At 43.7% G+C, this 27,035-nt stretch overlaps 1 protein-coding gene across 3 annotated transcripts in view; it reads left to right on the top strand.

The window, feature by feature from the left end:
* WDR76 (WD repeat domain 76) overlaps positions 1–27,035 on the top strand; it is a 286,518-nt gene that overhangs the window by 181,500 nt on the left and 77,983 nt on the right. For all 3 annotated transcript variants that reach the window (XM_073569001.1, XM_073569000.1, XM_073568999.1), the window contains exons 9-10: positions 15,959–15,999; positions 26,330–26,483. In XM_073569001.1, coding sequence (XP_073425102.1) covers positions 15,959–15,999; positions 26,330–26,483 — 195 coding nt within the window. The remainder of the gene's footprint in view (positions 1–15,958; positions 16,000–26,329; positions 26,484–27,035) is intronic.

The following is a 27,035-nucleotide window of genomic DNA, read 5'->3' as shown; positions in this document are numbered from 1 at the left end:
ATTTTGCTTACAAGCTAGACTGCCCTAAAAGGATCCGTACTCATTGTAAAGCAACACGTTTTATCCTCCCTTTGTTTTGGGCTTAGTTTAATGTAGCACAAAACGTCCTACCTTTTATCATATAAAAAACCCAGTGAAAAAGAGGCCTATTTATATCCCATAACATGCGGCCCATACATAGCACATAAATTACATCCACAATGGGAAACCTAAAACTGGTGAATTTATCTCATTAATCACTGCGCTTCCTTGTACGTAACATAAATGATGCGCCCATTATATCTATAACCCCTACAAAGAGAAGCCCAAAAGAGGATATATTGTTTATACCTGATGGTGTGTTTTCACGGTCCTGTCGCTGTTCCCTGCGCCCCGACGCGCGTTTCGCCCTGCTGCTTCTTCCGGGGGCGTAGCTAGATGGTGTCAGTAAGGGGTTTAAATATATATATAGAGAACCAATAAAAAAAGCCCCTACCCCGTCATGTGACCCGAAGAGGAGTGTCGGATTATAGGCGCGTCACTACCATGGTTACCCTTACACTCTAGAAAGAAGGAAGATGACGTCTTCATTAGAGGCAGGACACTTGCGGAGCATGCGCCCATCATATGCCACCAGAAACAAATGTATTTCCCGTCCAGCGTCTCAGTGAGCGGCGTCACACATAATGCGCCGTCCACATCTATGACACTGCAGGAAACACCGGGGGCATTGACAGAAACACGCATGCGCACTGCCTGTCACAAAGAAAATTTCTTAAACATAGAAGAAGAAATTAAACTAAATATACATCAGTGCATGATCCTGCAATTAAAAACAGTAACATTGAAGTAACCGGTGCAATTAAGGTACGCTGATGTTTATTACAAAAAACAAACTTGCGGCATATCAAACATCCCTATATAAAAAACGCATCTTATTGTGAAAGTGAAAAAAAACACCGGAAGCATTGACAGAAACGCACATGCGCACTGCCTGTCACAATAAAAATATATTCAAATGTGATTTCTTAAACCTATACAAAAATAAATATCAATGCATGACCCTTAAATTAAATCATGCCATTAAAGACCATGACATTAAAGTGACCAGTGCAATTAAAGTGCGCTTATGTTTATGAAATATCAAACCATCCAAGATATTACTATATAGAGCACATATTTTATATAGAAGTGACAAGTGCAAGTGAAGTGTATACTACATTAATATAAATCATAATATTGATAAAATAAAAACAAAAATATATTTTTTCATATCAACATCATCATTTCAGCTCTTCCTGTTGAATCCTCTATATATTTGATTGAAGAGACCTCCTTCTGCGTGATGACATAAAAACTATGTGACCTCCGAATCCAAGGCGGGTACTTGTGAGGGCATCCTAAAACCCAGAAACTGACTAATGATAAGCACTAAATAAAAATAAATAAAAGCATACATTACTAAACAAATATCAGAATTATACCCTAACCCATAAAAAATACCTCTCAAGATATGCATAACTATAGAAAAGCTGAAAAGCCCAATGTTTCATTTAAACCCTTGGGACTAAGGGTCCCCAACCGAAAAATCCACCTACTCTCAACCTGAGCCAAAACTCTACCCAAATCAACCCCTCTAGAACCCAGACAAACCTGATCAATGGCCTTGATCATTAGGCCTCTTGCGTTACAATTATGAAACATTTTAAAATGTCTGGGTAGAGGTTTTAAAGAAATGGTATCCTCGCTATTTTTAGCCTTTTCCATGTCACGGACATGGTCGCGGGTTCTTACCTTTAGTTCTCGGGTAGTCAATCCGACGTATATTTTTCCACAGGGGCATTTAGCGTGGTAAATAACACCTTGGGAATTACAGCTAAGATGTTTTCGTATTTCAAATTGTCGTGACCCATCAAAATTTGAAAAAGTAGATTTGATATGATTCAGACACCCTTTGCAGAGACCACGTGGGAAAAAAACAGGCGTTCCAAGGCCAGACCCATACTTAATAGGTTCAAAATGACTATGAACCAGCATGTCTTTCAAATTTGATGTTCTTCTGGCTACAAAAGAAGGTTGATTGGGTAAGACTTGATTCAAAATTGGATCAACCAGCAAAACATTCCAATGCTTATATATCATAGAATCATAGAATCATAGAATCGTAGAGTTGGAAGGGACCTCCTGGGCCATCTGGTCCAACCCCCTGCTCAAAGCAGGATTCGCTAAATCATCCCAGTCAGATGTCTGTCCAGCCTCTGTTTGAAGACTTCCATTGAAGGAGAACTCACCACTTCTCGTGGCAGCCTGTTCCACTCATTGATCACTCTAACTGTCAAAAAGTTTTTTCTAATATCTAATCTGTGTCTCTTCCCATTCAGTTTCATCCCATTGCTTCTAGTCTTTCCTTGTGCAAATGAGAATAAAGTCCATGACAGCTTAAAGTAAAGTCCATATGATAGCTTTAAGTTCGTTCCACTTGTTACTATACGTAGAAATGAATCGAACTTGATCCTGATTTAATGACTTCTTTGGACATGAAGGACCATAAAGCAATTTATCACGAGGGGCTTTAGAGGCTCTAAAATAGCCCCTCTTTATCATCTTTTTGCTATAACCCCTTTCCATGAATCTTCTTGAAAGATCCACTGCTTGTTCTTCAAAGTTCTCCTTTTTAGAACAAATTGGTCGGGTGTGCCGCGTGTCCGCATGGCTAATTTACATGCGATGCAAATTAGCCATGTGGAGGCAAGCAGGGCGGCGGGTCGGAGAGGCAGCAGTCCCGTGTTCCTGTGTCGCTTCCTCCCTGACACAGCAGTCAGCGGCGCGGCTGGATGACATCATCATTCAGCCCCGCGGCTGCTGTGCCAGTGAGAGGAAGCTGCCGGTGAGGAGAGGTGAGGGGTGTGTGTGTCTAGGTGAGAGGTGTGTGTTTGTGTGCGTGTGTAGGTGAGTTGCTGGATGTGATGAGAAGCAATGATGGGAGTCATGGAGAAGGCGGTGATGGGGAGAGGGCAATGGAGAAGGCGGTGATGGGGGTGATAAGAAGGCGGTGGTGGGGAGAGGGCAATGATGGGGTTGTCGAAAGGGCAATAATGGGGTGGTGGGGAGAAGGAAATGATGGAGGTAGTGGAATGGGCAATTTCTACATGAAGGGGATTATGATGGGGCATATTACTACAAGAAGGTGATAATGATGGGGCATATTACTAAAAGAAGGGGATAATGATGGGGCATATTACTAAAAGAAAGGGATAATTATGTATAATATGTACTGTTTTAGTGTCATTTTGTGCCATTTTGGTTGGTGGTGTGCCCCGGGATTTTTTACGTATAAAAAGTGTACCGCGGCTCAAAAAAGGTTGAAAATCACTGGGTTAGGGTATAATTCTGATATTTGTTTAGTAATGTATGTTTTTATTTATTTTTATTTAGTGCTTATAATGATAGTTTCTGGGTTTTAGGATGCCCCCACAAGTTCCCGCCTTGGATTCGGAGGTCACATAGTTTTTATGTCATCACGCAGAAGGATGTCTCTTCAATCAAATATATAGAGGATTCAACAGGAAGAGTTGAAATGATGATGTTGATATGAAAAAATATGTATTTTTTTGTTTTTATTTTATCAATTTTATGATTTATATTAATGTAGTATACACTTCACTTGCACTTGTCACTTCTATATAAAAGATGTGCTCTCTATATAGTAATATCTTGGATGGTTTGATATTTCATAAACATAAGCGCACTTTAATTTCACTGGTCACTTTAATGTCATGGTCTTTAATGGCATGATTTAATTTAAGGGCCATGCATGATTTAATTTAAGGGTCATGCATTGTTATTTATTTTTGTATAGGTTTAAGAAATCACATTTGAATATATTTTTATTGTGACAGGCAGTGCGCATGTGCGTTTCTGTCAATGCTTCCGGTGTTTTTTTCACTTTCACAATAAGATGCGTTTTTTATATAGGGATGTTTGATATGTATGCCGCAAGTTTGTTTTTTGTAATAAACATCAGCGCACCTTAATTGCACCGGTTACTTCAATGTTACTGTTTTTAATTGCAGGATCATGCACTGATGTATATTTAGTTTAATTTCTTCTATGTTTAAGAAATTTTCATTGTGACAGGCAGTGCGCATGCGCGTTTCTGTCAATGCCCCCGGTGTTTCCTGCCGTGTCATAGATGTGGACGGCGCATTGTGTGACGCCGCTCACTGAGACAGTGGACGGGAAATACATTTGTTTCGGGTGGCATATGATGGGCGCATGCGCCGCAAGTGTCCTGCCTCTAATGAAGACGTCATCTTCTTTCTAGCATGTAAGGGTAACCATGGTAGTGACGCGCCTATAATCCGACACTCCTCTTCGGGTCACATGACGGGGTAGGGGCTTTTTTATTGGTTCTCTATATATATTTAAACCCATTACGGACACCATCTAGCCACGCCCCCGGAAGAAGCAGCAGGGCGAAACGCGCGTCGGGGCGCAGGGGACAGCGACAGGACCGTGAAAACACACCATCAGGTATAAACAATATATCCTCTTTTGGGCTTCTCTTTGTAGGGGTTATAGATATAATGGGCGCATCATTTATGTTACGTACAAGGAAGCGCAGTGATTAATGAGATAAATTCACCAGTTTTAGGTTTCCCATTGTGGATGTAATTTATGTGCTATGTATGGGCCGCATGTTATGGGATATAAATAGGCCTCTTTTTCACTGGGTTTTTTTATATGATAAAAGGTAGGACGTTTTGTGCTACATTAAACTAAGCCCAAAACAAAGGGAGGATAAAATGTGTTGCTTTACAATTAGTACAGATCCTTTTAGGGCAGTCTAGCTTGTAAGCAAAATGGATCAATAAATTTTGGTTGGATGCCTTTAGGGCACTAATTACATTTATTATATGATATATGATCTTTATGCTGATAAGGAGACGTGCCCTCGGGGTATCTGTATTTATTGCCTGAGGAATATTGTGTTTAGGTTATGCTGTAGTCTCCTATATTGGGGTATTTTTTACTATAATGGATATGTGGTCTTGTTATTATAACATGATTTTGTAATAAATTATAATTTTTAATTCAATTTTGGGTCGCTTCTTTAATGGTGAGCTCATTAATTTGTTGCCACCATAGTGTTTTGTGTCTTATCTTGAAGTGTCATTTTTTTGTATATTTGGACACATTGTTGAAATGTTTTATAGTAGTAGTAAGGTTTTAAAGGTTTGGCAGGCTTTGTTATTTGAATGATAATGCACAGGCTAGTGTAAGGCAATTGACAGTATGATTTATTCTATGTACAGCTGGTATACATACACTGTTTGACATTAATGCTCTGAGAAATGTATGTGTGTTACATGATATTTTCATCATTGTCAGTTTGCATATTGTATACCCTGCCTTTGGTTCAATAAACGAATTTAAAAAAAAAAAAACAGAACTCCCTCTCCTCTTTGGAACGCATTAGCGCAATGTGGCTGTGTCACATTACTCTGGTAGGCAGGCGAGATCGGAGGCGCGGTAATATCAGGCCATGTACAGTCATGTGCGACCTACCTTGGAGCACATAAGCAACTGTATGCGCTCCAGCCTGGAACCTATCACTGCTCAATATCGGTCAGGTTTACCCCTTCATTTGCACTCAAATCTGTGGCTCACAGAGAACCTTCCCTCATAACAATGACTGTCCACAAATCCCCATATGTAATGGTGCAACTGAACCGCGTCAATAACTGTATATAGCAGAACAACCCCCATGCATGCGAACAGTGGAGAAAAGAGAAGAAAGGCAAAGAAACTTATATTAAGATGAAAAATGCAATTGACGAAGTCCAAAATAACGAAAAACAATGACGTTGTGCTATTGACATCCTGAAAAGCCCCTTAGAGAATAGAAAGTCACCTTACCTATAAAAAGTATGGACATATAATCTAATTTATAAATGGGCAAAATGTTACTCTTGGCAAATGCACAGTGGCTTGAAAAAGTATTCACCCCCTCCCTCTGTCCTTTTGGGGTTTTTTCTTTTTTTATATATTTTATTACATTACAACGTGTTTAAATATTTTTATAATCGGGACATTTTAGTTCCTCTCTTTTTTTTTTTTTTTTTTTAACCCTGAAAGTGTATGTACGAACACGCACAGCCATGGCTGTCAATCAAAGAAGAGGGGAGAATGGAGGTAGTGAGAAAACAAGCGGGTGGGAAGGTGCATTTCAACTTTGGCCACGCTGTGATGCACCAATCACCTGCGCTTGGTTTGAGTAGTTATTCTGTGCTGACGAAGACACCTTCTCACCCGCTTGTTTTCTCACTACCTCCATTCTCTCCTCTTTTTTGATGTCGAGATGGAGTGTATAGAGCTGGCCCAGGTGGTGATACACGGTGGCTGATAATGATGAAAATATATATATATATATATACACTCACTGGCCACTTTATTAGGTACACCATGCTAGTAACGGGTTGGACCCCCTTTTGCCTTCAGAACTGCCTCAATTCTTCGTGGCAGAGATTCAACAAGGTGCTGGAAGCATTCCTCAGAGATTTTGGACCATATTGACATGATGGCATCACACAGTTGGCGCAGATTTGTCGGCTGCACATCCCTGATGCGAATCTCCCGTTCCACCACATCCCAAAGATGCTCTATTGGATTGAGATCTGGTGACTGAGGAGGCCATTTGAGTACAGTGAACTCATTGTCATGTTCAAGAAACCAATCTGAGATGATTCGAGCTTTATGACATGGCGCATTATCCTGCTGAAAGTAGCCATCAGATGTTGGGTACATTGTGGTCATAAAGGGATGGACATGGTCAGCAACAATACTCAGGTAGGCTGTGGCGTTGCAACGATGCTCAATTGGTACCAAGGGGCCCAAAGAGTGCCAAGAAAAAATTCCCCACACCATGACACCACCACCACCAGCCTGAACCGTTGATACAAGGCTGGATGGATCCATGCTTTCATGTTGTTTACGCCAAATTCTGACCCTACCATCCGAATGTCGCAGCAGAAATCGAGACTCATCAGACCAGGCAACGTTTTTCCAATCTTCTACTGTCCAATTTCGATGAGCTTGTGCAAATTGTAGCCTCAGTTTCCTGTTCTTAGCTGAGAGGAGTGGTACCCAGTGTGGTCTTCTGCTGCTGTAGCCCATCTGCCTCAAAGTTCGAAGCACTGTGCGTTCAGAGATGCTCTTCTGCCTACCTTGGTTGTAACGGGTGGCAATTTGAGTCACTGTTGCCTTTCTATCAGCTCGAACCAGTATGCCCATTCTCCTCTGACCTCTGGCATCAACAAGGCATTTCCGGCCACAGAACTGCCGCTCACTGGATTTTTTTTCTCTTTCGGACCATTCTCTGTAAACCCTAGAGATGGTTGTGCGTGAAAATCCCAGTAGATCAGCAGTTTCTGAAATACTCAGACCAGCCCTTCTGGCACCAACAATCATGCCACGTTCAAAGGCACTCAAATCACCTTTCTTCCCCATACTGATGCTCGGTTTGAACTGCAGGAGATTGTCTTGACCATGTCTACATGCCTAAATGCACTGAGTTGCCGCCATGTGATTGGCTGATTAGAAATTAAGTCTTAACACACAGTTGGACAGGTGTACCTAATAAAGTGGCCAGTGAGTGTATATATATATATATATATATATATATAGATAGATAGATAGATATATTGTCATTACAACTGATACAGACCGGTAATTTCCTAACTTGAAGATAATGGTCACTAGCATCTTTTAGCCTAAGTGGTTGGACAAGGCAAGGGGGCTGACAATCACCCCGTCGGCCCTTTTCCACATGATAAAGCGCCTGTGGCGGGCGCGAAACGTACGTCGGGTGTCGTTGCATGGGCCTTCACCTCCTCTGCTCCCCGGTAAGCAGCCTGCCTTTACTTGTTTCCACACTTCGGTCATTTGGACCGCTGGGCGGGTCGTCTCCCGGGTTCTCTCTGGCACAATTGCGCAGTTTTGATATGCTGATACATATGTTATTTACTATGTAAGAATCCTTCCACATGTCATTGATTCACTTATGTTCAGTGTCCATTGGACTTGCACATTGACCCCTCTGGATGTTTTTTTTTTTTGGCGCTCTAGACATGTACAACTATGTACAATACACATTTAATTGAGTATGCCATATTTGACTATCTTTTACCATTAGACACATGTCTGTTATGTGCAATGCCCATGGGCTGACTGAACGTTGTGCCATGTAGATTTCGAGCACTGGTATCATTTTATTTACCCTGTCCTTGTCTGTCCTGATTGTTGTATCATTGGGGCTTATCCCCCCTATTTTAGTCAACTTGTATACTTGTCAGCACTTGATGTGAGTATTAATAAAATTTATACTTTTGCATATATTTTGTATCCGTTACTCCGTTTTCTCCTTTTTAAGATTAGCATATGGAGTGGTAATCCATGCACAAGGCGTTTTTGGACCATGGTCACCGCCTTGTCTCGTTCTCTGATACTGGGCATTATCATATATGACCTGCGCTTGGTTTGAGTAGTTATTCTGTGCTGACGAAGACACCTTCTCACCCGCTTGTTTTCTCACTACCTCCATTCTCTCCTCTTTTTTGATGTCGAGATGGAGTGTATAGAGCTGGCCCAGGTGGTGATACACGGTGGCTGATAATGATGAAAATATATATATATATAGATAGATATATTGTCATTACAACTGATACAGACCGGTAATTTCCTAACTTGAAGATAATGGTCATTAGCATCTTTTAGCTTAAGTGGTTGGACAAGGCAAGGGGGCTGACAATCACCCCGTCGGCCCTTTTCCACATGATCGCTAGCTGGAGATGGTTTCTCATCACAGAGTGAGCCTTAATGAAGTCTTCCAGACTAGTCCTCATAGTACTCCTGTTATTGATGTGCATTTTACCAGGGAAAACGGTCTTTTAATCTCTCCTTTTTCCAACGTTTTGGAATCGAATACTTAAAAGGATTCACATAATAGATACTGCTGTTTGTTAGGAACTATTAAAAGATGATGTAATTATGCTGAAAAGTGAAAGTCGTGAAACTAATAAAAAATTACTTTTGCATGAATTTCTGGTTTCAGTTGTTCCTTTCCCACCGAAAGAAAATGGAATACAATGTGATCAAAAAGTATAGGTAGGGTGGGGGGTGAGATGGGAGGGAATTTTATGGGGTTTTAATGTGTTTATGTAATACATTGTTTGGGAATTTTACCTGTTTTTTCAGCTTTTGAAAATGTTCAATAAAAAATTACCTGATTGAAAAAAAAAGTCATACGTACCCCAAACTGTTTACAATAAAACTTTCGTCTTGCACCACAGAAAAACATGTCCTCACACGGCTTTCTCGACGGGAAGAAATGGTGGATCTGCGAATATAGTGACAAATGCCAATGGATCATGGACGGTGGATGAAAAATGTAAAAATGACTTCAACTTCTAGGGCTTTAACACCTTCTCCTTTTTGCATCCATATCCTGATAATTGTGCAAAACATTTTAAAGGGGTTCTCCAATAATTCTTATAAAATAAATGCGTGTTTAAATATTACAATTCTTTTCTAAATACCTTTATATAGCAAAAAGGTATGCTTTATATTCTGTCAGGATTTAAAACATGGCAATTGCCATAAATCAAGTGTGCAGCCCGTCCTAGATTTCAGAGGACACGCAGTAGGACGGTCTGCTTGAAGAACATCAGGTCAGAGCAGCGTCCTGCCAGGCATCATTTCTCTGTTCAGTCAACCTGAGAGGACACTTAGTAGAGCCGGACTAAAGGAGAAAATGAACACCTTTCTTTAGCTGACTGAATATCAACATCCTTACAGGTTTAGTGCAGAGCAAGTAGTATGTCTGTCCATCCTACTGCGTGTCCTCTGCAATCTATGACGGTTGCACACTGCAACATGGCAGTTCCCCATCTTTAAAATCCTGACAGAGTTCAGTACATCTAGCATGCCTTGTTTCTAAATAAAGTTATTTAGAACCAGATTTAATATTTAAAAGGATTCACAACTTTCGGAGAAACCGTTTAATTTGATTAATGCGTCAATTAAATCACAAATTGCCATCAAAATATCCAGTTGCATAGAAATGTTGAAACACAAAAAGTCCCAAAATAATATTTCCAAGGACAAAAACTCACAATACAATTGAACCAGAGCACAACGAGAGGAAGTATATAAACCACCACCACAGAGTATAGTCCATAAAATCAAATTATTATTCCATCAGAAAATTAATACAACACTGCTGGACACCAATATGAACAGGAGCACCGTGTTTATCCAGAACAATATAATAATGTGGACAGAAAAAGAACCAAATAACTCAGCTCACATAAAACCTTAAACATAAACTAGCCACCATTTTAAAGAAAGTGTAATATGCGAATACATGGACCAGATTGTGTAAACAATAGACAAATAAAGTGCTGTAGTGCTAAATACTAATTACACATCAGGTGCTAATTAGAAAAACAGTTCATTAAAGGTACTGTCACACTTAGCGATGCACCAGCGATCCCGACCAGCGATATGACGTGGTCAGGATCGCTGGTGCATCGCTAAGTGGTCGCTAGTGAGCTGCCACACAGGCAGATCTCACCAGCGACATCGCAGGGGTCGGGGGTCGATACCTGTCAGACGAGGCGATCCTGACGTCCTCCCGTCCGCGTCCATGTGTCGCTCGTCTCCACAGCAGGAAGCTGACGATGAGAAACGGTCCAGGACGTTCTCGCGCGATCAGCGATAACCAGTGGGGGAGCGGTCGGAGGTAAGTATCACACATAGCGATATCGCTAGCAATATCGCTGCTATGTCACAAAAACCAGTGACGTTATGGCGATATTGCTAGCGATATCGCTAAGTGTGACAGGCCCTTAAGGACATAAATTTAGAGTACACAGTGTGCTCATATAGCAGTAATAAACTGACTTGCAGGGTATTTAATAATAATAAAAAAAATAAAAATTTTCAAAGTTATCACAAAAATAAATTAAACCAGAAAAAGTACACCCTATTAATATCCAAATATACTATAGAATAGAGGAAAATGTGCAATGTGCCTATAGATAAATCAAACTGTGCAAATATCATAAGGTAAAGTGCTGAATTAATGATGCATGAATTGCACACAGGCCGCTAATGAAGAGGAAGATAATGCACACAAAGGGCATAGAGATGAACTTACTGGCTGTGCAGGATAACACAAGTGTCCTGCTGCCCCAACGCACGTTTCGTAACGAACTTCTTCAGGAGGTGTCTTCATTAGCGGCCTGTGTGCAATTCATGCATCAGTAATTCAGCACTTTAGCTTATATTTGCACAGGTTGATTTATCTATAGGCACATTGCACTTTTTCCTCTATTCTATAGTATATTATTTGGATATTAATAGGGTGTACTTTTTCTGGTTTAATTTTTGTGGCAACGTTGAAAATTTTTTTTTATTATGGATACCCTGCAAGTCAGTTTATACTGCTATATGAGCACACTGTGTGCTCTAAATTTATGTCCTTAATGAACTGTTTTTCTAATTAGCGCCTGATGTGTAACTAGTATATAGCACTTTATTGTATACACAGTCTGGCCATGTATTAGCATATTACACTTTCTTTAAAATGGTGGCTAATTTATGTTTAAGGTTTTATGTGAGCTGACTTATATGGTTCTTTTTCTGTCCACAATATTATATTGTTCTGGATAAACACTTTGTACTTGTTCATATTGGTGTCCAGCAGTGTTGTATTAATTTTTAATATTTGATGGAATAATAAAATTGATTTTATGGACTATACTCTGTGGTGGTGGTTTATACATACAGTTGATGACCCCATAAGAGGCTCCATACAAAATACTCCCCCAAAGGTTAATAATGGCCCCATAAGATGCTCCATAGAATATGCCCCATATGCTGTTCCATAAAGGTTATGGCCCCATAAGATGCTCCATAGATTATGCCCCATATGCAGCCCCATAAGATGCTCCATAGAATAGGCCCCATAAGATGGGCCATAGATTATGCCACATATGCTTCCCCATAATATGCTCCATAGATTATGCCCCCATATGCTGCCCCATAAGATGCTCCATAGATTATGCCCCCATATGCTGCCCCATAAGATGCTCCATAGAGTATGCCCCAATATTGCTGCTCCATAGATTATGCCCCCATATGCTGCCCCCATAAAATGCTCCATAGATTATGCCCCCATATGCTGCTCCATAAAATGCTCTAGATTATGCCCCCATATGCTGCCCTCGTAAGATGCTCCATAGATTATGCCCCCTGTCACGGGGTCCTTCTCCGATACCACACCATCAACAGAGCAAGGGAAGTGTGAACAATCCCAAGACCTTTATTATAGGCAAAACTAAAAGGTCCATAAACAATCCACCACACTGAGGATACAATAGTCCAGAACATGAATGCAGTTCAGTAACAGGATGAACGTCCAAGGCTTTTAAATGCTCCATAGATTATGCCCCCATATGCTGTCCCATAAGATGCTCCATAGATTATGCCCCATATGCTGCCCCCATAAAATGCTCCATAGATTATGCTCCATATGCTGCCCCCATAAGATGCTTCATATATTATGCCCCCATATGCTGCTGCAAAATAAAAAAAAAATGGCATGCTCACCTCTCGTCGCTGGTGGCCAGGTGTCTGGTCCTGAGCAGGCGGCGACACTGGTGCGCTATGAGGGCCAGGTGCCGCTGTCGTTGCTGGCTCAGGACCCGGCACCTGCGATATTCACCTGTCCCGGGTCAATTGCTGCTCTCCGCTGTCTGCCGCATCCTCTGCCAGTGACTTCAGGCAGCAGAGGGCACGGCGCGCACTAACGACGTCACCGCGCCCTTACCCCCTCCTGGCGTGGTCTCTGCAGCCCCGTTCTCCCACGGTCTCCCTTCAGCGGTCACGTGGTACCGCTCATTAAACTCATGAATATGTGTATATTCATGAGTTTAATTAGCAGTACCACGTGACCACTGAAGGAAGGGAGACCATGGGACAAGCAGGGGGGATGCAGAGACGCGTCAGGGGGGTCAGTATGATCTGGCTCCCCCGCCGACCCCCTGGCGTATATGACTCGCATATAAGCAGAGAGAGGGGGACTTTCAGCCCCAAAAAATGGGCTGAAAATGTCGGCTTATACGCGAGTATATACCAGGGCTGTGGAGTCGGAGCTCATTTTGGCGGAGTTGGAGTCGGTATAAAATGGACCGACTCCTAAAATATATAATAAATTGGGTACAGTAGTTCAATGCAGAATGTGCTGAATATTTTTTCATAGGAATTTGGGAAAGTTATGAAATGTCCTATAAATGACGGTTCTATTCCTGATCTAAAGCTACATTCACACACAGCGTTTTTGCTGCGCTTTTTGAGGATACGTTTTTCAGTTGCAAAAGCAGATCAGCTTTTTAAAAAACCGCATCACCTGAAAGGTTGTTTTTGAGCTCATAGATAATGTTTTCAATAGCAAAAGCAGATTAGAAATCTGCTCTATCTATATATCCATTTATTCATATCTATCCATATCATATCTGTACCAAAAAGAATGAAAGCCGGATAGCACACAGACTAACACTCCTTTTTTTTTTTTTTTTTTTTTAGCACCAGTCAGGTACACCTCATAGCTGCCCAAAAGGACGCCCAGGACAGGCATTGCTTGTCTTCAGTAACACATCAACATCAACTGATAGTTGGAATAAATAGACTGCATTCATCACCACATCTTCTTAAGGTGCAGGCTTTATTTTCAAGTGTAGAGGTGTGAAGTATGAGGTTCTGCAGCAGCTGAGGTGTGCAGTATGAAATTCTGCGGAACAGTATGAGGTTCTACCCCCCCCAGGTTTGATCCTGGCTACGCCCATAGTGTGAATGTAGCCTGAGTATCTAGGCTTTATCTTAGCCGAGATAAGTCAATATGTGTGTGTGTGTGTGTATATATATATATATATATATATATATATATATATATATACACACACACAGTACAGACCAAAAGTTTAGACACACCTCAATCAAAGCATTTTCTTTATTTTCATGACTATGAAAATTGTAGATTCACTCTGAAGGCATCAAAACAATGAATTAACACAAGTGGACTTATATAATTAACAAAAAAGTGTGAAACAACTGAAAATACTGTATGTCTTATATTCTAGGTTCTTCAAAGTAGCCACCTTTTGCTTTGGTTACTGCTTTGCACACTCTTGGCATTCTCTTGATGAGCTTCAAGAGGTAGTCACCGGAAATGGTTTTCACCTCACAGGTGTGCCCTGTCAGGTTTAATAAGTGGGATTTCTTGCCTTATAAATGGAATTGGACCATCAGTTGTGTTGTGCAGAAGTCTGGTGGATTCACAGGTGATAGTCCTACTGAATAGACTGTTAGAATTTGTATTATGGCAAGAAAAAAGCAGCTAAGTAAAGAAAAACGAGTGGCCATCATTACTTTAAGAAACGAAGGTCAGTCAGTCCGAAAAATTGGGAAAACATAAAAAGTCTCCCCAAGTGCAGTGGCAAAAAACCATCAAGCGCTACAAAAGAAACTGGCTCACATGAGGACCACCCAGGAAAGGAAGACCAAGAGTCACCTCTGCTGCGGAGGATAAGTTCATCCGAGTCACCAGCCTCAGAAATCGCAGGTTAACAGCAGCTCAGATTAGAGACCAGGTCAATGCCACACAGAGTTCTAGCAGCAGACACATCTCTACAACAACTGTTAAGAGGAGACTTTGTGCAGCAGGCCTTCATGGTAAAATAGCTGCTAGGAAACCACTGCTAAGGACAGGCAACAAGCAGAAGAGACTTGTTTGGGCTAAAGAACACAAGGAATGGACATTAGACCAGTGGAAATCTGTGCTTTGGTCTGATGAGTCCAAATTTGAGATCTTTGGTTCCAACCACCATGTCTTTGTGCGACGCAGAAAAGGTGAACGGATGGACTCTGCATGCCTGGTTCCCACCGTGAAGCATGGAGGAGGAGGTGTGGGGGTGCTTTGCTCGTGACACTGTTGGGGATTTATTCAAAATTGAAGGCATACTGAACCAGCATGGCTACCACAGCATCTTGCAGCGGCATGCTATTCCATCCGGTTTGTGTTTAGTTGGACCATAATTTATTTTTCAACAGGACGATGACCTCAAAGACACCTCCAGGCTGTGTAAGGGCTATTTGACCAAGAGGGAGAGTGATGGGGTGCTACGCCAGATGACCTGGCCTCCACAGTCACCAGACCTGAACCCAATCAAGATGGTTTGGGGTGAGCTGGACCGCAGAGTGAAGGCAAAAGGGCCAACAAGTGCTAAGCATCTCTGGGAACTCCTTCAAGACTGTTGGAAGACCATTTCCAGTGACTACCTCTTGAAGCTCATCAAGAGAATGCCAAGAGTGTGCAAAGCAGTAATCAAAGCAAAAGGTGGCTACTTTGAAGAACCTAGAATATAAGACATATTTTCAGTTGTTTCACACTTTTTTGTTAATTATATAATTCCACATGTGTTTATTCATTGTTTTGATGCCTTCAGAATGAATCTACAATTTTCATAGTCATAAAAATAAAGAAAACTCTTTGAATGAGAAGGTGTGTCCAATCTTTGGTCTGTTACGTATATGTGTACATGTATACAGTGTATTACATATTTACAATTTATTACAGTTTTTTGTGTTCTAAAGTTGTATTCCAATAAATAGATATTATGTTCTATCTAAATATCTTAATTATTGTATCATAGAAATGATTAATTGTCTGATGTTCACATTGTACTACAATAAATTTTTCACTTAAATATAAGCAATATATGTCGGAGTCGGTGTAAGGGAAATTGAGGAGTCGGAGTCGCAGGTTTGGCTTACCGACTCCACAGCCCTAGTATATACAGTATGTATTTAAGAGTTATCACAAATGTAACTGGATTCTTTTCTTTCCTCCTTCATTCAGTTTCCCAAACCCTCAAGTTATGAATACAGGAACTCGGCAAGGTAGGGGCAAATAGTCTACATAATGCATGAAATCTTAGACGTCTCTTTGAATCAATGATCTTTTTAATGCAAAGGAAAGTGTGCATCTTTTCTCTAGTGACTAGCTACGTCTGAGGGACTGCAGCCAGCATTAACTAACAAGCCCATACAGTGATGCTTGAAAGTTTGTGAACCTTTTTTTCATATTTCGGCATAAGTGACCTGAAACTGCATAAGACTTTCACCTCTTAAAAATAAAGAAAACCAACTCAAGTTGTAGGGAGGTGGAGCGGACCACAGATACCTGCATGCTGGGTCCGGAACTTGAGAGGCTGCATCATCGGTCCCCGGGAGGAAGGATTAGAGAGGCGGGGCTTCCCCTGCAGTCTGGAGGAAGCTTGAGGGAGACGAAGCTTCCTGGAGTGACGGGGCGGGGGGAAGCTGAAAAGAGCGCGCAGCGTCGGCAGGATAAAGGGAAAAAGCGCGCGAAGCTGCAGATCCTGGCGCCGGCAGACAGGAGTGCAGAGGGCTGCGCTGAGAGTAGCCGGGAGAACGGTTAGCGGTGCAACCTGCCTTTCCCCCCAAGAGTTCCGTTGTGGTGACGGGCAAGAAAGAGGGAGCTACGGTTGCCAGCAAAGAGAGTCTCGCGGTGCCGGCCCACATCCCTGATGTGGACCATCAATAGTTGTTCTGACCCTTTGTGAACATACCACGTCAGCACAGACTTTCCAGGGCCACATTTGGCCTGCACAGTTCTTTGGCCCGTGCCTTTAATTAGTCACGTTAATATATGGACAAGGGGCAGTGGAAGGTGCCGGAGACTGGCCACTGTCACCAGAAGACGGAGCAACGCTTACAGCGACCTCCAGAGGAGGCGCAGCGCCCACCGTTGTCGGCGCTATTGAGTACGCAGAAGAAGCTGCAGAGACAGGGCTTCCTGATATACCTGTTACGCAAATAGTCGTGTATTTGTACTGTTAATTCTGTGCTGTGCCTTTAATACCGTTTAACTTTTATCTCCCTACGTGGAGTAATTTCCCCTGTAAATAAACCTGTTAACCCTTGCTCTGCCTCCTGCTCGTTGCTGCATCCCACATTCCTGCTAGAACCTTACACTTGGCGTAGTCTGCAGGATGCAGCCTACGGACGCAAAGGTGGCAGATCAAGTGGCTGGGGAAGCTCCAAGGGCCAGTATACCACTGGGGACAATTTTGTGTAATCTCTCCAAGTTCACAAAGAGCAATGTTCGGTTATGGAGCTGGACTGAGCGGGTCAGGGGGATAATGAGGATGTACCCCATGACTCCTGCGTTAGAGGCGGAGGTTGCTGTGATGGCCCTGGACGGAGAGGCGAGGAATTCCGTCATGCTGCAACCCCCCCAGGTGCGAGACACCTTTGACAAGATACTGAAAATACTTGGAGACCCCACTGATGTAGGGGAACTGAGGATGCGTTTCTTTAGCCGCATGCAAAGAGAGGGGGAGACTGTGACGCAGTACGAGTACCCCAGCGTTTGACTCAAGATTTATTCTCAGTTTGCGGGGTGAAGAGCAAAGGCCAGTGAGACATGCTTCCCGCCGAGGTTGACGATCCAGATCAAAGCGCCCACCAGGCCGGAGCGAGTGCTGGACGTGTGGAAGAGTGGGACAACTGTCCAGAAATTGCACCACACAAGACAGATGACGGGGAAAGTTCGCTCGTTCCTCCGAAGGCTCAGCTAATTGGAGAGAGCGTCGTCCTTGCAGTGAGTGGTATAGCAGGAAGAGAAGAGTTCCATCCAGACGCAGGTGAAGCCACGACATCCAACACCGGAGAGAGGTGGAGGAAGTGTCCACTGACTACGATGAGACAGCTGCGTTGGTTAGACATGTGGAGGCAAGTCTGGTAGAGCTCCCACTTGGGTCCAAAGGTTCCGTCTGTGAGCTTCAGCCTGAAGGGAGGGAAGAGACGAACCCCCGTGAAGACCATTAAAGTATTTCGCGACCACAAGGTCCTGAAGAAGGGGAGACAGCGCCAGAAGATCCGGTGACATTCGTTCCTGAGGTTCCCGACGGTAATGAGGAAGAGCCACTTGCCAACAGCAGGGACCCGGGGGAGCGGAGCCTATGGTGTGTGCCTAGTGGCCGCCAGAGAGTACTGTTGCTGTGCACGACGTGACCGTGAGTACCGCGCACACGTTGCCCAGGAGAGACCACACATAGGCCTGACACCCACATCCCCGACATGGACCCTTAATGGTTGTTCTGACCCTTTGTGACCTGACCGCGTCAGTTAGGACAGGCTTTCCAGAGCCACATTTGGCCCGCACAGTTGTTTGGCCCGTGCCTTTAATTAGTCATGTTAATATATGGACAAGGGGCAGTGTAAGGTGCCAGAGACCGACCACTGTCACCCGAAGATGGACTACCGTTTACAGCGACCTCCAGGAGGAGGCGCAGCGCCCGCCGTTGTCCGTGCTATTGAGTACGCAGCAGAAGTTGCAGAGTCAGGACTTCCTGATATACATGTTACGCAAATAGTTGTGTATTTGTACTGTTGCTTTTGTGCAGTGCCTTTAATATCGTCTAACTCGCATCTCCCTGCGTGGAGTAATTTCCCCTGTCAATAAACCTGTTAACCCTTGCTCTGCCTCCTGCGCGTTGCTGCATCTTGAGTTCCTGCTGGAACCTTACATAGTAATAACTACTTCTAAATGGTTCCGGTTATTGATTAGTCCTGTACATCAGATTGGAGGAATTATAGCCAATTATTCTCTACAAAACAGCTTTGTTTTATTTTGTTTTTTTCACCATGAACTGCTCACTTCAGGTTCCTTCACAACATTTTTATATGATTAAAGGGTGTTCCAATCTCCTAGATACTACCCCATTATCTAGTGGGTTTAATAATATTTTTAACAAATATTTCCAATTAGAAATGTAGCATACTTCTTTTTATTAGCTGTGTTGCTTACCCCATGTGCAGGGCATTGCACTAGCCTTAGGTATGTATGGTTATGACCGCTCAGGGGCCGGAAAAGGAATTTTGATGCCCTAGGCAGATGAAGCCAATAGTTTCCTTCCCCAAGTAATTCTCAGTCCCCAAACTAAGGAATTGGTCAGAGGCTAAGGTAACAGGAACCCTAGCGCACCCCACCCTGGCCCTTAGTCCAGTGGGTCAGGTAACAAACTCTAACAACCAGTTACACTAAAATTGTTACCTTTTACGCCACAAAATACCAGCACAAGTAAAAAAAAATGGTGTCGTAGTCTTATACTGATTGTGGTACTGGTGACATTCCTGTAGTGATAGTTGTTCTGGTGTTGTATTCATCACCAATAAAATCATCAGTATATAGAACACCAGAGCCATCAATAGTACATAAATAAGGCACCAGAACCTTCATCAGTACATGAATACATCACCAGAACCACCATCAGTAAATAAATACATCAGTAACATCATCAGTACATGAATTCATTACCACTACCACCATCAGTACACAAATGCATCACCAGAATCCCCATAAGTACATAAATGTATTACCAAGCTTAGTACAGCAATCAAGTGTATTGTCAAGTGGGCCCCATATACATTAGTTTCACATGTACCTATAGCGCTCAGTATGTCGGAAACAATAGTAAGGAGATGCTTGGAGTTAGTGTTATCAGTCATTATCAGACTGCGGACCATATAGGAACCACAGTACTGATGAGACGCAGGCAGGGTCACAAATAAACATTTACATCCAGGTACCCTATAAGTGGCTTCTTCTCTGATTTGTGGTGGTCTTTCTTTTCGGCTCCATTTTGTCCAGAATTCATGGTGACTTGTCACATCCACATCTCCCCTCTGCAGAGGTCCTCACATGGTGCTTTTAAAATAGGAGTGATATTAACAGTGCTGTGGAGTCTGAGTCAGTGTCCAGTTTTGTCCATCTCCTAAAATATAATAAATTGGTTGCAGTAGTTCAATGCAGAATGTGCTGTAGATGAATGATTTCATAAGAATTTGGGAAATTTATTAACGTCCTATAAATGTCTATTCTGTTCCTGATCTAAGGATCTAGGCTTTTAATTTGAGATGAGTCTGTGCTGCTCTTTATGTACATGCTCAGTAGTGAGCCAGTGCTGTGGAGTCAGTCATGAAGTCAGCCTTGGGATTCAGGGGAATTGAGGAGTCGGAGGTTTGTCTTAACAATTCCACAGCCCTGGTTATTAACATGCCCTCTGCACAAAAATATCTTTCCATACTATGCCCTAAATAAGCCTTCTATGGAATATGGGGTCCACACTCTCTGACCTTATCAGCTACACCAGCCACACTGTCCGCCTTCATGATCTATAACCACCCCACTGTCTGCCATTATCAGCTACTAGATGGAGGCCCAATGCTATCGCATCGGAAGGGTGGTAATGTCATGATGGGGGCAGGCTTTGCGGCGTTGAGAATCTCCTCCCCCCCCCCCCCATTATGCTCACCCACCTATCCTCTTTCCCTTTCCCCATGTGCTGACTTAAGTTCATTTTAAAAATTGTCTGTATCTGACTGTACAGAACACACCACAGCTCCTCGGCAGGGGAGGAAGCAGAAGACAACACTGACATAGCAGCAGGAGATCGCAGAGGATACATTTTGTGAGGTAAAATATTGTTTAAAAACAGTCATAGAAATATTTTACCTCACAAAATGAATCCTCTGTGATCCCCTGCTGTAATGTCAGTAATGTCTCTTGCTTCCTCCCCTGCCCAGGAGATGTGGTATGCTCTGTACGGTCAGACACAGACAATTTTTAAAATTAACTTTCGTTTGTGGGAAAACCCCTTTAATGTGACCGGATTCCTCTGCCTGTAGACACATTGCGCATCTGCTGCCGGGAGCAGCCGAATGATTCACTGCGCCAGCTTGGAATTCGCACAGGCACAGTAAATCAGACCGCTGCCATCTTTGTGCAGACAGATAGCGGCTGTCATTTTAAAACTGCGCATGCGCTCCTCCTGTACAAAGATGACAGCGGTCAGTGAATCATTCGGCTGATCCCAGTGGCGGCGTGTTCCACTGATGGTACCGCGCAAGAGGCTGCGTACGGCGTATACAGTGTGTGGTGCCACAGTGTTCCTCTGGTGGTACCGCGCAATAAGCTGGTACCACCAGCAGTATCCATATTGAGACACCCATCACTTGGGTGTCTCAAAATGGCGGTCAGTGACCTTCCGCCTCTTGGAATTCTGGGATCCGGAGACATCTGGACGGAACATGATGTGAAGACATTACAAGGTAAGTATATATTAGATAACTGCCACACCATTGCCCCTATGAACCACGGCCTATACCATGGCCTTTCCATCTCCACTTTTTTCCCTTTCACTCTTTATATCTCCACACTACCCTGCCATGCTAACCACTCTTTATACTGTGCCCCCACTCCATCCTGCCCCCACTCCACATCCATTCTCTGCTCCCTCTTCACACTATGCCTTCATACTGCCCACCACTTTGTTCTCTCCAAACTGTACCCCCTCCTCACACATGTTCCTTACACGGTATAATGGTGACCACAGTTGCCTATACAGTACAATATCCACAACAGACCCCCAATATACAGTATGAGGCCCCCAAAACTCAGATATAACATGTACCCCACATCAGCATCCCCCAGTAGTACATGTACCTTAGAGCTTACCATCCCCCAGTAGAACATGTACCCTACAGTCAGCATCCCTCAGTAGAACATGTACCCTACAACCAGCATCCCCCAGTAGAACATGTACCCTACAGATAGCATCCCCAGTATAATATGTACTCCACAGCCTGTAAACCCCAGTTTAATATGTCCCCCACTGCTGGCATCCCCCGGTATAATATGTCCCCCACAGCCGGCATCCTCCAGTATAATATGTCCCCCACAGCTTGCATCCTACAGTATAATATGCCCCCCACAGCCAGCATCTCCCAATGTAATGCCCTCCACAGCCAGCCTACCCCTGTATGTCACCTACAGCCAGCATCCCCCCAGTATAATATGTCCCCCACAGCCAGCATCCCCCAGTATAATATCCCCACAACTCTGCTTGTGATGGCCACCATTCATTAGTTAAATAGTATAAGAAAAAAAAGATTATGCTCACCTAATTGCAGCTTTGTTTGGCATAGCCACTGTCAACTCTCCTATGACGTGCAGCAGTGCCCTCCGACATGCGCTGTCTCCAAATGGCTTGTGTCATGCTGGAGTTCCCGACAGGGCGGGCAGCTGATTTGATTACAGCTCCTCTGCACCTGTCCCGGGCGGCTCTCACTTCAGTTGTATCACGTCTGACAGAAGCAAATACAATTGAGTGCGGGGAAGGATCGACGGCTGGAGCGCAGGCAGAGAGAGGGGCTAGCGGTCTCAGTGACTGACAGTGCTCCCCTCTGTGCCTGTGCCCCGACGTCACCGTGCTGAATGTCTGCGGCTGGGGGAAAGCGCTGGGCGGACGCAGGCATTCAGCGCAATGCGCCCCCATTTGGGAGGCAGGAGGTAGCCCCCTAAGCAGGTGCCTACCCATTGTCTCAGCCCTGTGACTGCTCATATAGTGACAGTTTGCAGAGAGTTCAAATTTGTAGGGACATGCGAGTTTAGGGAAATTTGACTCTGTAGTGGATCTGCTTATCTCCAATTTTCCAATTTTTAACATTCAAAGCTTTATTGTGACCCCATGAAATATCTTTTATCCCCTACATATGGCAGTTAGACAGGGCAGGAGACGGGTAAGACAATTATATACATCTACTCCCTGTACATTTGGAGTATATCAAATATATACCATATGCATTTGTGTAATTTATATCCTGGCCGCTGTATTCTCACACATCCACCGCCCTGGCATTAACTCTCTACACTCCATCCATATCGGCCCCTCGCTTCTTTCCTCTCCTATGTATAGCACTCACGCTCTTTTCACAATGTTAAATTGCACAGATCCAGTCAGTCCCACCATTCAACATAAGAGACGCTCTTACAAATCACTTAACCATCTGCTCACTCTTTCTATCCTCCTTCTCCTAGTCGCAGGAGACATTGCTCCCAACCCTGGTCCCCCATGTTATAGAAAGTCAAACCCCCCGACTGCTACACTCAGAAACCCCTCTAATCTTATTAATATTCCCTGCATGCCTTCTGTCTCTCTTAATTGTGCACTTTGGAATTCTCGCTCTGTGTGTAACAAACTCCTTCATCCATGACTTCTTCCTTTCCAATTCTCTTAACCTCCTGGCTCTTACTGAAACCTGGATCCAGCAGTCAGACACTACCGCTGCTGCTGCTCTTTCATACAGGGGGCTAAACTTCTCTCATACCCCAAGATCAGACAATAGAGCAGGTGGAGGCGTTGGTCTGCTCCTATCACCAAAATGTACCTTTCAGGTTATCCCTCAACTACCCTCACTAGTCTTCCCTTCTTTTGAGGTCCATGCCGTCAGACTCTACACCCCCTTCTCCATGCGAGTGGCGGTGGTATATCGTCCTCCCAGCCCCTCCCATGAGTTCCTGGATCATTTTGCCACTTGGCTTCCACATTTTCTCTCCTGTGACATCCCTACCCTCATCATGGGAGATTTCAACATCCCCATTGCTCTTCCCCTCTCCCCATCTGCTACTCGCCTTTTATCTCTAACCTCCTCATTTGGCCTTTCGCAGCTTACTAATTCTCCAATTCATGAAGACGGAAACTCCCTCGACTTGATCTTCTCTCGGCTTTGTGCAGTGGATGATTTTGCAAACTCCCCTCTCCCGCTCTCTGACCACAATCTTCTTTCATTCTCTATCAAGAACTGCCAGGCTGCTCAGGTCACCCCCACTGTCCAGGCTTATAGAAACATACAGGCCATTAACACCCAGAAACTTATGAAGAACTTGCAGTCTTCATTGGCCCCTATCTTCTCCCTCTCATGTCCTGATTCTGCATTGAAGCATTACAATGAAACACTTCAAAGTGCCCTGGATGAATTTGCACCCCCTATAAATAGAACACCACAACACAGACGGCGACAACCCTGGCACACGGTGCAAACACGTTTCCTGCAGCGGTGCTCCAGGTGCGCCGAACGTCTGTGGAGAAAATCCAATCTAAACGAAGATTTCATCCATTATAAGTTTATGCTTAGAACATACAACACTGCCCTTCACCTCTCCAAACAAGCCTATTTCAACACGCTCATCACCTCACTGTCCAATAACCCGAAACGTCTCTGACACTTTTCATTCTCTACTCAACCCAAGAGTACAGGCCCCAACCACGGAGCTCCGAGCTGACGAACTGGCCAGTTACTTCAAAGAAAAAATTGACCAGATTCGACAGAAAATTATCTCCCAATCACCTCATACCATGCACTGTCCTCCCTCCCCCACTGCATCTAGCTCACTCTCTGATTTTGAACCAGTCACAGAAGTAAGCAGGCTCCTTGCATCTTCTCGCCCAACCACTTGCACCAGTGACCTATTTCCGTCACATCTCCAGTCCCTTTCCCCTGCTGTCACCCCTCACCTAACTAAAATATTTAACCTCTCTCTCTTCTGGTATTTTTCCCTCATTTAAGCATGCCATCATACATCCACTACTTAAAAAGCCATCCCTCGACCAAAACTGTGCCGCTAACTATAGACCTGTCTCTAATCTTCCCTTCATCTCTAAACTCCTGGAACGCCTGGTCCACTCCCGTCTTATCCGCTATCTCAGAAAACTCTCTTCTCGACCCTCTCCAATCCGGTTTCCGCTCTTTACACTCCACTGAAACTGCCCTCACTAAAGTCTCTAATGATCTGCTTACAGCTAAATCAAATGGTCATTACTCCATGCTAATTCTCTTGGATCTCTCTGCAGCATTCGACACTGTGGATCATCAGCTCCTCCTCACTATGCTCCGTTCCATTGGCCTCAAGGACACCGTTCTCTCATGGTTCTCCTCCTATCTCTCCGACCACTCCTTTACTGTATCTTTTGCCGGTTCCTCCTCCTCTCACCTTCCCCTTACTGTTGGGGTCCCTCAAGGATCGGTTCTAGGCCCCCTCCTCTTCTCCTTGTACACTGCCCCTATTGGTCAAACAATCAGTAGATTTGGTTTCCAGTACCATCTCTATGCTGATGACACCCAATTATACGCTTCTTCTCCTGACATCACGCCAGCCTTTCTAGAAAACACCGGCGATTGTCTAAACGCTGTGTCTAATATCATGTCCTCACTATATCTGAAACTGAACCTGTCAAAGACTGAACTCCTGGTGTTTCCTCCCTCTACTAATGTACCTATACCCGGCATTGCCATTTCCGTGTGTGGTTCCACTATTACTCCCCAGCAACAGGCCCGCTGTCTTGGGGTCATACTTGATTCCGAGCTTTACTTTGCCCCCCACATTCCATCACTGGCTCGCTCTTGTCATCTGCACCTCAAAAACATTTCTAGAATTCGACCTTTTCTTACTTTTGACTCATTCTCATCTCGACTATTGTAACTCTCTTCTAATCGGTCTCCCTCTTACCAAACTCTCCCCTCTCCAATCTGTCTTGAATGCTGCAGCCAGGATCATATTCCTCACCAATCGTTACACCGATGCCTCTACCTTGTGCCAGTCATTACACTGGCTACCCATCCACTCCAGAATTCAGTATAAACTTATTACCCTCACCCACAAAGCCCTCCATAGCTCAGCACCACCTTACATCTCCTCCCTTGTTTCAGTATACCACCCTACCCGCGCCCTCCGTTCTGCTGATGACCTGAGGTTAGCATCCTCAATAGTCAGAACCTCCCACTCCCGTCTCCAAGACTTTACACGTGCTGCGCCAATTCTTTGGAATGCACTTCCCACGTCAATACGATTAGTCCCCAATCCCCACAATTTTAAGCGCGCCCTGAAAACGCATTTATTCAGACTGGCCTATCGCCTTAACACATTAACCTAATCTATCCCTGTGTGGCACAGCCAAAAGTTTTACCATAACCAGATTTCCTGCATCATGTTCCCACATGCTTTATGCATCCATTAGCCCTCTGTGTCTGTACTGTTACACACTTAACATTATGGCTGGTCCATACAATCAGGGCAACTGTTACCACCCACCTTTCATGTCTACCTCTTTCCTCATAGACTATAAGCTTGCGAGCAGGGCCCTCATTCCTCTTGGTATCTGTTATAATCTATGTGGTTATTGTTATGCTGTAATGTCTATTGTCTGTACAAATCCCCTCTGAAATGTAAAGTGCTGCGGAATATGTCGGCGCTATAAAAATAAAATTTATTATTATTACATATATTAGGAATTTACATGGAGATGTGGATACTATCGTCATGGTTGTTTCAGTAGCTTACGTATATGTCTCCTAACTTTTGTTTCAGTTATGTAAACGACTTGATGTCAATGACGACGGACAAGCAGACTATCGCTCGTGTTGTCCCCAGCTATGTTTGCTGTTTAGCTATTCATCCATCAAATACAAGTACCCTTGTGGCAGGCGGAGACATGCGTGGTGTCATTGGCTTGTGGGATATGGTATATATCAGTCACATTATATGGTTTATGTTCTTTGTGTGTGAATGTAGTAACCATTTGGAAAATGGCATAACAAGCAATATCTATTTTTTGTCAAGAATTTTCACATATTTAATTTAAATTAAACTATACAAGATTAGTATCGCTGCAATCTTACTACAAATTTCAGCTAGGACGTATATATACTGCGTGCACAATAATTAGGCAACGTGTTTTTGATTGATTTTTTTTTTTTTATTGAACTACTGCAGAGCTGTCAGTCCAAAAGGAATAATTAACCTGAATATTTCAAGGGCTTGTCTGGTCCAAATCAATACGATTGCAGTCTGTGTGACTGCAGACTCATGAATCTCTCCAGCTTACGCACTGTGCGCTGCGAGGATTCGCCGGTTTCTGAGCCGTGACATATGAGTTATACATACTCCCAGCCAGAGCCCATCCAGTGGGCTTGGCCTCACTCCATACACTTGTATTGAGCGATGCCGCTCCCTGTCTAGTGACGCAGCGGTCCAGTGGGCATGGCCGAGTGGAGGGTGCGGCCTCCCACCAAAC

The sequence above is a fragment of the Dendrobates tinctorius genome, unplaced genomic scaffold, assembly GCF_039654945.1.
Source record: "Dendrobates tinctorius isolate UK_male_01 unplaced genomic scaffold, ASM3965494v1 ptg000022l, whole genome shotgun sequence".
NCBI classification, from domain to species: Eukaryota; Metazoa; Chordata; class Amphibia; order Anura; family Dendrobatidae; genus Dendrobates; species Dendrobates tinctorius.
The sequence above is the reverse complement of the archived record's forward strand: the minus strand, read 5'-3'. Positions and strand labels throughout refer to the sequence as shown.